This window comes from Protopterus annectens, chromosome 6.part0 (assembly GCF_019279795.1).
Source record: "Protopterus annectens isolate FY-2018-M chromosome 6.part0, PAN1.0, whole genome shotgun sequence".
Classification (NCBI taxonomy): domain Eukaryota; kingdom Metazoa; phylum Chordata; order Ceratodontiformes; family Protopteridae; genus Protopterus; species Protopterus annectens.
The window spans coordinates 268,204,747-268,218,553 of record NC_056737.1 but is presented as its reverse complement, the minus strand read 5'-3'; the positions used below and the strand labels follow the sequence as shown (position 1 = coordinate 268,218,553).

The 13,807-nt window shown below is 40.6% G+C and overlaps 1 protein-coding gene across 5 annotated transcripts in view; it reads left to right on the top strand.

The window, feature by feature from the left end:
• Window positions 1–13,807, top strand: part of VPS39 (VPS39 subunit of HOPS complex) — a 1,019,836-nt gene that overhangs the window by 925,727 nt on the left and 80,302 nt on the right. For 2 of the 5 annotated variants that reach the window (XM_044074016.1, XM_044074017.1), the window contains exon 24: window positions 8,091–8,139. The exons of the other annotated variants lie outside the window; for them this stretch is intronic. In XM_044074016.1, the coding sequence (XP_043929951.1) occupies window positions 8,091–8,139 (49 nt within the window). The remainder of the gene's footprint in view (window positions 1–8,090; window positions 8,140–13,807) is intronic. 5 annotated transcript variants of the gene reach the window in all.

The following is a 13,807-nucleotide window of genomic DNA, read 5'->3' as shown; positions in this document are numbered from 1 at the left end:
TGGAACAGAATCCCAGTCCATGTTAGGCAGAGCCCCTCACTGACTCTATTCAAGAGAAATCTTGACGAGTGGATGGGAGATCATAGGTTTACCCCGGGAGTCATCTCTGTGTCACTACTAGACAGAGGCATAGTAAACTAAACCCTAAAAGGGCGTAGTATTCTCATCCTAAGGGGTGGTGTAAGCCACATACACTCTGGCTAGGCTTATAAATGCCCTAGGGCAGATAGCCTAGTACGAACCTATGAACCTAATGCTTCCTTATCCATGCACATCCACACTAATAAAAGAAAACAGGCAAACAGAAATGTCAAAGCTACAGTGTAGTGATTCTTGAGCAACAGTATTTCTATAAGCAGGTGAAACTAGCTAATACTCGTTGAGATATTAATATTACGGCTGGGGATGGGAACATCAGCAGTCTACCACCGTAAACACTGTCTCGCGTGTAATATTACAGCCTAATGTTATAAATCTAAAAGTCTTCACAGTGCAGCATATAGTTCTAGGAAACAAATGTTGTCTCAGTAGGCTGAAGTAAAAAATGACCAAGATAAATTCATGTTCAGTCTTTTTGGCAAACATCTGAAACCATCTTGAAATTTTTTCTTGCTGATGTATTCAGCATGTGTCTTTCGAGGTACAGATGAACAGACATTGGAATGATGCTCAGATGCTACTTTGAGGTGCCATGTGCAGTGGCTCACTACAGAAATCTCCTTCCTTAGACCCTGTCATTGGATTTCTTATAGAATTGAAACTTCCACTCTGGTCTTAACTAGGTGGGAAAGTACAGCCCCTTGCTGTCCAGTTTCTTGCTGCTCATGCTGTCAGTTCCATTCTAGTGAGTGGTTGGAAAGTTCCCATATTTGATGTCTAAAAGAAGTAACCCTTGCAGATGTTTCTGTGGTTGTTGAGTTGTGTATTATGAGCATGGAGGTGCTTTACTGCCTAAGGCAAAATCAGAAAGGTAAGGCATGCCAACAGCACAAGGACTTGAACCCAGCAACATGATGTCATGAGATGCTTGTAACCTCTCCCAGAACTGAGGAGCGTATTACTGGCGGAAGAACAGCTGGCATTGTGATTGTCATGAGTGTCCCTTGCATGATCCCATCAGGGTAAAGGAGGAGGGTGCTCGATTGTTAGTTAAGTTGCGTAAGCTCCTGCTAGCTGCTAAGTTAACCATCTCATTTTGGCCTGTGCATCTTCAGTAGGGCTGAGATCCTCTTTGAGAGAAAGGTTAAGTTTCTGCCTTTCATCTTTGGATGTTGCAGTGGAGAGAGATTGATGTGTGTGTCACCCTGCCATATTCTGTTGGTTGTCATACTCTGGTTTGCACCATTTCTCCTATACTTAAAACAACCAGTTATCTGTCTCAGCTGGAGTTGATGTGGATCCTGGAAGTGATGGTTAAAAAAGTGCATCCCAAAACTGCTTGGAACAGCCTTCATTAAGGGCCCCTGTGGCAGACCAGTTGGTTCAGTTATTATGTCTTCACACTAAGGGTACTCTAGATTCATTGCTAGCCTCTGAGTTGGAAGTAGATTCTTCTCAAGCATCCTCCTAATCCTGAAAACTGTGAGCTTTCTGTTTATTTATTTTATTTATTTATTTTACATTTGTTGACCGGATTTGTCAAACTGAGCAAAGTAGCCCTTTTTCAGCGGAGGCCTGGGGAGAAAAGCTCCACATGTTCTACAGATTATCATTTACAAAAATAAGTAAACAATCAACAACTGGTTTACAGAAAGTACTCAAAGCAACATATACATGAAAAACAAGGATTTACTACAGTAAACTAATCATTATGTCTGTCAGATTTAGAATCCTACATCCTTCAGAAGGACTGATATAGAGTCAGTGAAATATGAGTTGAAGGTGGAAGCAGTATCTTTCAGAGTCTTATTAGGACAATGATTGGGGGAGCAGGGACCACCAGGATGTAGTATATGGTTTAATGAGTTCCAAAATTATTTGGGTTAGATGTCAAGGCTGAGGGTGGATTATAGTAGAAGTCTCTCATATCTTTATTAATACACTTTTTGGTCTGATTTCTAAGTTTTTTGCATTTTAGTAAGTCTGCAGGGAGGTTTGTTTTAGTCCATGTTTTACATGCTCTGTCTCTATTTTTCATTAGGATGTGGGTGGAATTTGATAGCCATGGAGATATATTAGATTTAATATGGACTGTGCGAAGTGAGGCAAGTGAGTCAAGAATCCAGAGAAAGGTGGAGTTGAAAGACAGGACAGCATCATCAAGTGGGAGTTGGGTAAGGAAATTCCAGTTAACTTTAGAGAGAAGAGATTTAAAGGTGTCTGAGTGGAAGTTAGTAAGCTTGCAGCATGTGATAAATCTATGCTGTTTAGTAAAGTGAGGGATATATCTAATTACTTTTATTGGGGAGTGGTCACTTTGTGTGTTGGGAAGGGTTTCAGGATTGTGATATTTAGAGGGATGAGAGACTAGAATCCAGTAGATAAGGGTGCTGTGTATATGAGAGTTGTTGGTATGGGTGGCATCAGTGATAAGTTGAGTAAAGCCATACAAGTTAATGTGTAAGTAAGAATTTGGGGTACAGAGTTTTTACCAATTAATATTGATATCACCAGGAATAATGTTTTCATTAGGAATATGTTGAGAGTAGGTTTTCCAGCAGGGGTAAGTTATCCCCCCTGGTGGAGTGCAGATTGCTGCAATTCTGATGGTGGTATGGGTGTTAAGGACAAGGTTGCCTGTCAGTATTTCAGCAGGGGAAAAGGACGGGATAGTTTTATTAGGAGTTGTCAGAGTAAGGTGGTTAGAGCAAGCAATGGCAACTCCACCACCCCTTCTTTTGGTGGTCAAGGCGCAGTGTACTTATAGCCAGGAGGGCGAAAGTCTTTGTCATGGTGTGGGGGTTTTAGCCAAGTTTCTGTAAGGGTGTGGCTTGAGATCCAAGCATGAACTTCACTAACCTTGCTTAATATACTTCTAGTGTTTATTGAGTAAAAGGAGAGTTGTTTGTTTCGGGGGGCAGAGGTGTATAGGTTAATGGGACTATAGTTATAGGTGGAGTTGTGTTGAGTGGGGCCTGGATTGGGATGAATATCTTCTACAAGTGGAAGAACATTATAGTGGTGGCAGTTATATTTGTATAAGTTAAAGATAAAATATTTTGTTTTATTTTTAGGGAATGTGGTGTAGGTGGGGGGATTTTGATTTTAGGAAGAGGAGTCTTAGTATAAAAGATAGAAGTGAAAATAGGAAATGAATGTTAAGGAGATGAGGTATCCCTAGTATGAGGTATTGTAGGAACTTTGAGAATATGAGATAACTGGATATTAAGTGAGGTGAGAGTGTGAAGGAGTATTGGACTATCTTGGTTATCTTTAGCTTCAGCAAGCACATTGTGTATACCAAGTTGTGGGTGATTATGCTCCACTCTTTGATGTCCCTGCTGATTCACTTAATTTGGACGGTGTCACTGGACATGATTGACATTTGCAGGTACAGCCAGATTTAGGAACTACATGAGAGGCTTTTTACTGGGTCATTTTTAGTTTTCAGTACAAAGTGATATCCTTCAACTCATCCTGTGCCCTAATACTCTTTAATGAGGTGTGGCTATGGTGGTGGTGACCTCATAACATAAGTTCTTGTGGTGTTCCCGTATCTAAATGGCAGGGTAAATTTTGCTGCTGCTTTTAGAGGCTAACGATCACTAGCTTTTACTTGGCTGCAGTCGTATCATTTAAAAGAGGTCTACAGTGCTGTCAAGCAGAGGATTTCCTTCATCAGGTGAGAAATGAACTCCAGCCACTACCAAACTTCTAACCTAAGGAGAGGGCCTAGAAGATTCAGGCTGTAACCTCATTGGTAGGAGCACAGAGACAAAAGGTTGCTCACACTGTTCTGTGCTTGTATAGTCTCTGGGGGAGAGGTCACGGTATTTTTACTTACTACCACACCTTGTCATTATTATTCTGCTGTGGAGAGTTGACAGTAGAGTTCTTTCCTCAAAGGTCTGATGGTAGTTTCATATCCGATTCTTTATACTGTTCCCTGGAATCGATGTATTCTAAATGGAAGAATGTTTCTGTACCATTTCTCACTCTCTCCTCTCCTCACAAACTCTTAGGTAGAGAAACCAGAGCACCTCCTGGTCTTTCATTTACAGCCAAAAGAGAATGGTTCTAATCTCTTTATCTTTAGTCCTCCTTAGAGTTTGTCCTTATCCAGATGAGACATTCTAGATGGCTCCACAGTGATAATTTATATTTCAGGGATTGATTTATCTAGTAAATTCTCTTATTCTACCATATCTCACTGTGAAGACGTAAGAGGTGCTGATGACCACCAGAAAGCCTAGCACTAAGAATACCTATACTTGTTAGTGGAAGTAATTCTTCATTTCGATGGTGAAGTTTCCCCTTCTCCCACAATCTGTTAACTTCAACTTGGAGGCTTTTCTGACTTAACCTTACACACCTTTTAAACGCGGGCCTGTGTTATTCTGTAAAGATTTTATGGAAGGCAGAACTGTACTTGAACACCAATAAGTTGTCCATTTCTTGAAAGTAGTCCTCCATTTCCCTTCTCCGATCAAGATCCCTTTTCCTACTTGCAGATGGAGTTTGATGGTTGATAGACTCGCCAGTTACCTTTTGAACCAGCTGACTTAGCAGGCTTGAAGTTTGTCTGTTGGAATACCCTGATGATATTTCAGTGGTCCTGTGACGGTTATTTGGCCTGACTGTAGGCATTGACACTGCAAAAGACCGTCATTAATACTGGAAATTCATGATACCTGGCTTCTGAAGTGTAATTGGCAGCATACATAAAGAATGCAGTACAGCTACATGGAGCATGCTGAGATCAGAATCTCCATCCACTAAACTTATTTAAGTGCATCTTGACTGACTCATCTTGGAGAAACTTTTTTTGCTTTCATTTTACTGTGTAACAACATTAGAGTAAAACTGATTCAATCAGAAAGAGAATGAATACTGTTTCAGTATTTTATTGTATTTAAAATGCTGAAGCTGATAGATCAGTAGGTATATTTATTCAAGTTCAAGTTCATTTAGGTATTTTTCACTCAACACCAATAAAAAAGGAGTTACAAATAATATACAGTGCAATTTAAACAGTGTGTCAAAAGGGTTATTAATAACATATTACTCTTTATTTTTTTTTTTCATCACACACCATCAAAGTCAAGAATGGGTAACAGACTTGCTTTTTCTGCTCTGTCATACTAGTTTTTTTTGTGCTGCGGTAGCGTTGTCGCATCACAGTTAGACGTTGCCCGTTCGATTCTCAGAGCGTCTTCTGTGTGGTGACATGCGTGAATGGGCGTTCCTTCGTTGAAGGTTGTGCGTTAGGCCCGGCAAGCCAGCACGTAAAAATCTACTGCCAATCATTAGCGGACCAGAGTTCCGCTGTAGCGACCCCTAACCAGGAAAAGCCGAAAGACACAGACACAAACTGATATTAGTTTGCTTGGAACAGTCTAGTCCTTGATTCTGTATCTAGTAATGTTTGAAGTTTAGTCAGACTGTCAATTTCGCACTTTATAGCTTGTGTGGGAACTTTTGCTTTGATAGCAGCGTTGCCTACCCTCAAAAAAGTACTGATGACTGTCAAGAAATTTATTAACAGACCTATTTTGCCGACAGCTTTGATGACAAACCATTTAAAAAATGTTACACAAAATGTTGAACTCAAAACATTCCTGCACTTGTTCATAAATCAATAAAGCCAAGGTCTCCCTCTCTCCACTTGCAAGGTTAATTTTGGTAATGATCTGCAGTTTATCAAATTTGTGATCGTACATGTGTACACTGGTCCTGCTGTGACAGTAACTGTACCAGATTGTATCATAACTTAATTCTAACCACTCATAGAAGTACTTCCTCTTTCTTATTTAATATGTATTCCTTTTCTCATGATAAGTATGTGAAACACACACAGCTAGGTCATAACTTAATTTCATCTGCATATAAAAAATGTAACCACAGTTTATTTTCAGTGCATTTATAAATGTCATGAGTTTATGAATTGTGCACAAGTTTTCTGTGTACAGCTAAAATCATGTTACATGCTTGACAGTTTGTAACTTATGCATGGGTTATAGCAAAGTATGGTGCTTGGTCCTGCCCACTTATCCAGGAAATTGACTAAACTGATAAATGATACTATCTAATAAGCTTAGACAAGAAGGAGACAATGTTGTCATTTCATCTAGGCTAAATGTAACTTCTGTAAATAAGCATTATATCCCTACTGGATACACAGTTTCATGAATGTCCCCTCCCCACCACAGTATACACAAGAAAAAACAAAGTACAAAAACAACATCAGTGTTGTATTTATTTTTTTAACACAAGTTTTATAAGCCATCAAGGCAGTGCTACTTTAACTTATTGGTGCTACTGCCCATTTTTTCCCATCACCAGGTGAGAACTGTCCTTTTTTGTAGCCACCACGCAAACAACCATAAGGAGAGATTCCTGGGATGGATCTAACCCATGGCCACTGGCTGATACAGGTACCTGTCTCATGGCAGTAGTTTCCACTGCTCTTACCCTGCCATGTACATGTTATTCCACACATGCTCCCATGAGAACCACTTTCACTGACTTGGGACTGCATACTCATGTCCCTTGTTTTTGCAGCCATTGGGTTATGCAAACCTCCACTCACCCAGGGACAGTCAGCTGACTGGGACCACCATCTCCCTTCCTCAGCATATGTGAACTGGTGTAACCTCTTACTCCCCCCCCCCCCTTTGCTGTTCCAACACCCTAGTCACTAATTGATCTTGTGCTGTCTGGATCACAGCCAGGACTTTATCCATCTGTGTCATTGAGCTGAAAATCACAGTTTACTTTTACAAGGGATTCCACACTGCTCTTGTTTATAAAAAAGTTTAGCTAAGCATAACAGAACATAAAACTATATATTTTAAGAAACACACGTCATTAGTCATCCAAATCATTCTATGTATCAACTTCAGAGATATGTGCATATCAGAATTAAACTAAATTAGGTCCTTTTAGATTAAATTCTTATTGTATGAATTGTTTGAAATAACCGTGCAACTTGTATTGTGTTTCAGTTCTTTCTTCACTTTTACTTTGCAAGTATATCATTACTGTTTTTTAAAAAAATTCTCCCAGATGATCCAATGAAACACAGTTATACCCACTTTGAATGGTCCTTGTCGACAAAATAAAATCAAAATTAAACTGTTTCTCATGGTCCAGATCATGACTGAAAATGCTCTGTGCTGGATCAGCCCAAATGACTCTTCTGTTATCACAAATGTATTCTGCAGCTTTCTTATCTGTCACTCTGTTTCTGTTTGCAATTTCATCTTCTTTGCTGTAATATTTCATCATGATGACTGTACACTACCAAGTTCTGTGAAGAAGTTTTTTTATATTTTTACTATAATTTCTGTCACAACATAATGTCAGAAATGTGAAGACTGGAGCAGTAGTACATGCCATACTTTTGTAAGGAGTTTGTAACACTTTTTAGTTGAGCTGAAAGATGACACACAACAAAATTAAGAACCTATTGCTACCTGCTTGCCTCAAGGATGTAGTATTACATATTTGTAAAAATGCCCAGATGACCATAAAATGTGATGCAGATTCTTCAGGATATTGCAGTCATGTTCCAAGCCAAGCTTAGTAAGACCAATACATTAGCTAGATTAAAAATACTGTAGCTCTCGTATAGCACTAAAGCTGTCTCTGCTACTGTAGCATTTTCTTATCACCTAGATTTTGATGGTAAACAAATTAAAATCACAATTTTCCATATCTGTAGCTGTGACATTGGGCTCTAAATTGTTTTACTGTCAAGATACTGTAATGAAATTGAAATGGAAACATATTTTTTGTTTAATAGTTTACTTGACAGCTTATGATAAAGGAAGAGGGAACAACTAAATCACTGTGGGCTTACAGTGAGAAAGATTTGAGAACACAGTACGTTCTGTATACTATTGAAATATGACATCTTCATTGTAGAATAGATTGAGAAGTATCATCCATATCCCATATTGACTACTTCTGTTTTGCTGCCACTGATCTAGGCTGCTGGCAAAGAATTGGAAGAGGAAGAATGGTGGTACCATTTGAAAGGTGTGTTACTGGAAAAAATCTAGGCATTGATTACTCATTTTTTGAGCACCCACATTTTTATGGACATTCCAAATTTTGGAATATTTTTACAGACTGTTTAGAAATTTACAGATGGTTGGCAACCCTGGATGTTCAACACTAAAGACCAGGATGTTATTTTGTACAGGTAAAGCCACAGCAGATGAAACCGAATGCTATTTAGAATATAGTTTCTTTATTGGAAGAGAAATAATTTAAAAAGATGTTACAAAAAGAAAAAACAGACCTTTCAACTGTATAGAACATTTCCAGCTCATAAGAACAATATGAAATTAAATAAAACTTGTAAACATTTACAAATAAAACTAAAATGAAAAAATAATGACGGAGACAAAACAGGCAAATAATGTTGATAGTAAAAAAAATACACCTTTTAAATATATTAACTAAATGACAAAAATTAAACCTATCAACTCATTGACACAATTCAAGACCTAAAAACCATGTCTAGCATTCAGTTCTCTGGTACTTCTGTATTAAAGAACAGTATAGAACATCTTTCAAAACTGAATGCATGCTTATGAAAGGAAAAGTGGAAGTAGAATATGCGAGATGGTAGCAGTTCAGATGAAAGATAATGACCAGACGTTCAATTTTGAATGAAGAGCGTAATCTTCCTGAGTTCCACTTTAAAATCCACAGTAAAAAAGATTCCTTTTTCAGATCTTTATTGAAGGTAATCATGATGAGCGCTTTTGTCAATTACAAGACTTCAAATCAAGCAGTAGCTACAGGGGTTTTAAATGCTATACAAAGGGGAGGTGTGGGCTAGGAAGTTGGCTTGACTGGTTGCAAAGCGAGGAGGTGTGTTTGTGTGTAAGTGTGTGGTTGGTGGAAAGAAATCCACCTAATTTGCATGTAGAAGTGTGTGTGGTTGGGAGGAAATCCACCTAATTTGCATGTAGAAGTGTGTGCATATGTGTGTGTGTGTGTGTGTGTGACTGGTTGAAAAAAATCTCAAATGTGCATGTAGAGTAGTAGGCTGCCCGCTGTCCCAAGTACAGCCTGTTTTCAAACATTTTTAACAAGTCTTTCAGATCATTTTTATTAAATATTTATATATAGCTGTATATATATATATATATATATATATATATAAAACACACACACACACACACATATATATATATATATATATATGTGTGTGTGTGTATATATATATATATATATATATATATATATATATATATATATATATATATAAAGGGAAAAGGCTTAGTTAGACGTGTTGTATATATCATCCAGCTGTTACCTTATAAATGTTGAACTAGATGCCAAAATTAAGACATTGATGTGCTTCTCATTCGAGGAGAGTGATGGATGTCCTTGAGCTTGTTGGAGTTTGCTAATCAGTGGCTAGAGTAGTAACACTGTAGTGCCAAGAAGAGTGTTATATGTAGAAGTTTAGATGTCTGTCTGAATACATCAAGTTGTAATGTTTTATGCTGTGTAACTCTTCTAAATATATTTGGATTATATACCTGCATACATAAAGGCTTAAAAAAAATAAAGATTTAGTTTGTGGGTGTATCTACAGCTCTTGTTTAACTGGCCTAGACTATACTGGCCAAAGAGAGCAAAGGATGAAATCAGAATTCTGGAGAGATCTCTCTCACTCTGTGTAAATTGTTTTTTCTGCAAGGTTTTATGGATATTACAGTGTTCTTTGTAGGAGCCATTGTTGCAATATAAATCTTTGTCTGTGGGGAATAAGCTGCCAGGTGGACGTCTTCCTTCTGGTTTTACTTCCAAGGCTTTTGGACATCTTCAACGTGCAACTGGTTTCCTTCCCAAATCTCTGAGATGTTTGCTGATGCAAGGCTAAAAGGGGAGAGCAACCCTTGCCATCTTAGTTTATATGTATGTTTTTGCCACAAGAAGTGGTCAGTCATTAATCTGATGTTTCTGTCTTTCTGACCATTCTAAAGTTAGTTTCAGAATGATACCATTACATCAGTTTTTCTTGCCGCAGAGCCCAAACCAGAAGCAGTTCGCACACATGCCAGTCAGCTGCTACCTGAGTTTCATCTTCTGAACTGAAGCTGAAGTCTTCTAAAGCTAAGTACCCCATTGGGGATCCTTTTTTCTTGCACTAACCGATGTCAGAAAAAGTTAACAATTTTCTCGCCTGTGGAAAGCAAATACCGCACCGGACTTTCATTCTTACTGCTTCACTTGCTTAGGCCCAGACCATAACTCCCCTGTCTGTCGCTTCTGTGCTTTGTTCAACGCCAGAACTATAAGTCATCGGGCCCTTCTTGTAGCTAGATATTTTCGCTTACAGTCCTCAAATTCCGATATGGCCTCAGTAAGCCAACCGACAGCAGATCTTCTGAAAAAACATAAAGATAAAGACAGAGACAGATCACACGGGTCCAAACCTACCAATGACACTTCCATTAAGCTAGTCATCACTTCTGCAGTCCTAAGTGAGGCACTTTCGCAGCCCCTGATGGCCACTTCTGTGGATTCGCGGGCCGCTACCAAGAACCTTTCAGAGTCCAGTATGCGGCAAAACTCTTTTTCGACTAAGGATCCTGCGGTTGTCTCTCCCTTGAATGGGTCTGGAGCTGCTGAGCAGGCACCGGCTTCCAAGGAAGTCCTTCCCACTACCGATTCTCAACACAAACCAACTTCTTTCACGTTTACAGTTCTATCAAAAACTACCAAGTTTCTTAGGCCTAGGGTACGAACCACACCCAAGAAACCGACGACTCAGTCTTAGGCACCTGCTTCCTTGCCTCAGTCTGAAATGCTTAAAATGGTGGAAGACCTTATCATGGTGATCAGGGGAAGCCAAGCTACCCCTTCAAAAAGAAAGAGATCTGTCCCCTGTCGTTTTGTCTGAACAGGAGTCTGATGACTGATGCATCTGAATATGAAGACCTGCACCCCCTCTCTGCTTATGAGGATTCTGATGTAGAGGATTCCATTCCTTTATCTTGTCCCCCAGAGGACTTTTCCTTTGGGGAACCCTTCATACCTTAAGGGAGCATTTCCAGTGGGAAAGTCAGGACTACCCTCAGTCTAAAAAGAGACTTTGGGAATTCTTAGATCTCCACAGCACAGACCCCTGGCCATTCCCCCAGTCCTGGATGTTTTTCTGGAATCCAGTTTGACTCCTGACACCCTCCCTCTTGCACCCAGAAAACCAGACCGGTATTACAGAGTCCCTAACTCTCTCAAATTTCTTTTTAAAAATCCTACTGCTGACCCCAAGGTCATTTATCATGAACCTAAAGGAATTAAAGCAATCTCTGCTAAGAATTCCACCCCTTTAGATAGGGATTCCTGAGCACTAGACAGATGGGGTAAAACAAGTATACACCTCTGCTACTCTTGCTATCAGAGCACTAAATTGCCAGTTCCATATGCTAAAATTTCAGCAACATTCCCTGGAGCTCCTCAAACAAAAAAAAATCTTCCTTTCCTGCTTGTGCAGAATCTAAACAATTACAAGAGTTAATGCATTCTGCAAGAAGTCCAGTAACCAAACACACCTTGCACTGTGGTTTTGACACCCTAGAAGCTTCTTGCAGGGCAGCAGTCACCGGTTCTGTCCTTAGAGGACATGCATGGCTTAAGGAACAGCCCTTGCCAGACCATGTTAAATCTAAATTGTTGGATGCCCCTTGCACAAAGACAAATTTTCTTTCCACACCCTTCCAGACCCAAAAGGGTTCCCAGATCTGCCTCCAAACCAGTGGGCAGAGGCACAAAAGCAAGTCCTTTCCCTGCTCTCTATGAGGGCAATAGAGCATATTCCTGCAGAACAGAAAGGACAAGGTTTCTACTCCAGACTTTTTCTGGTACCCAGAAAAGGGGGCACCTGGCATCCCATCCTCGATCTATCCATTCTAAACACCTTTCTGGTGATACCAAAATTCAAAATGCTTACCCTCCAACATCTGCTACCCATGCTCTCCATGGATGCTTGGCTAGCCACCCTGGATCTAAAAGAGGCCTAACTCCACATTCCTATCAGGGACTCATGCAGGAAATATCTCAGTTTCAGGGTAGGATCTCTGCACTTTCAGTTCTCTGCTCTTCACTTTGGCTTATCTACTGCTTCCAGAGTTTTCACAAAATGTCTGGCTCAAGCCATTGCCTTTTGCAGACAAAGGAATATCCAGATGTACCCATACTTAGACGACTGCCTAATTCAGGCAGACAGCCAGGAAAAGCTGCTCAAGCACTTGACCTTTATCAAGTCCCTATTAACCTCCCTGGGGTACACAGTCAACAAAAAGAAATCCAAACAGGTACCCACCCAAAGGATTATATTCCTGGGAGCAAGCCTGGACACAACATCCCTGATAGCGTTCCTTACACCAGAAAAGCAAACTTTCCTGACAGCCTACTTTTCTCAACTAGCCACCAGACCCCAGTTATCTGCAAGGAAAATCCTGCAAGCTCTGGGGTTCATGGCATCTTGCATTCTACTCATTCCATATGCCAGACTGCATATGAGGAAACTTCAATAGTACCTAAAAAGCCTTTGGTGTCAACACTCTCAAGACTTGGAGACTATTATACCCGTGATACCTTGCCTCAGACAAGATTTTCTTTGGTGGGCAACAAAATGCTGCCAAACAGGAGACTACCTTTCTCACCACCCCCTGCCACCCAGACCCTCACCACAGATGCATCAGACTATGCCTGGGGTGCACACTTGAATGGCAGGTGCATACAGGGCCAATGGAGCCCACAGCAAATCCATCTGCACATCAACCAAAAAGAGATGATAGCTGTCCAGCATGCCTTGACAGCTTTCAAGCCCCTTCTCTCCCCAGGGGTTCTCCTGATCAAAACAGACAACACCACTGTGATGTGGTATATCAACAAGCAAGGAGGGACTCATTCCTACCCTCTATGCAGGCTGGCCATGACCCTTTGGCACACAGCCTCTGCCATGCATCTCCACCTGTTAGCACCGTTCCTACCAGGTTCTCAAAACTCACTGGCAGACCACTTAAGCAGAAATCTTCTGGACCCACATGAGTGGCAGCTCGACTAAAGAGCCTTCACCCTAATAACTCAGAAATGGGGCACCCTGAAGGTCGACCTCTTTGCCTTCCACACCAACCATCAGCTCAGCAGGTTCTGCACCAGGGAGCATCACTGCATGGTTTGAAAAGTGGATGCCCTGTCCTTCCCCTGGGTCAATCTATCAGTCTATGCCTTTCCTTCACTACCTCTCATCCCCAGGGTACTGGTCAAAATAAAGGAGGAAAAACCAAGGACAATTCTTATTGCTCCAGACTGGCCTCACCGGCACTGGTACCCACTGCTGCGCAGCCTGTCCCCACTGCCACCATGGCATCTCACTCCGATTCCAATCCTCCTGACCAAGAGAGGAAGGAGAATTCATGCATCCCCAATAGCAGATCCTCACTTTGACAGCTTGGCTTATTCCTTAATCCCTGATCAAACTGCCAACCTCAGTAAACAGGTTCTAGATGTTATAAGTGAGGCCAGGCGCCCTAGCACTCGAATGTCTTATGCTGACAAATGGAAAAGGTTCTGCACCTGGATTCAGGCTAAGGGAGCCAATACAGCACAGCCCTCCATCCCTCTCATCCTGGATTACTTAGCTGACCTGCTTACACAGTGGTCTCTCCTTTTCCTC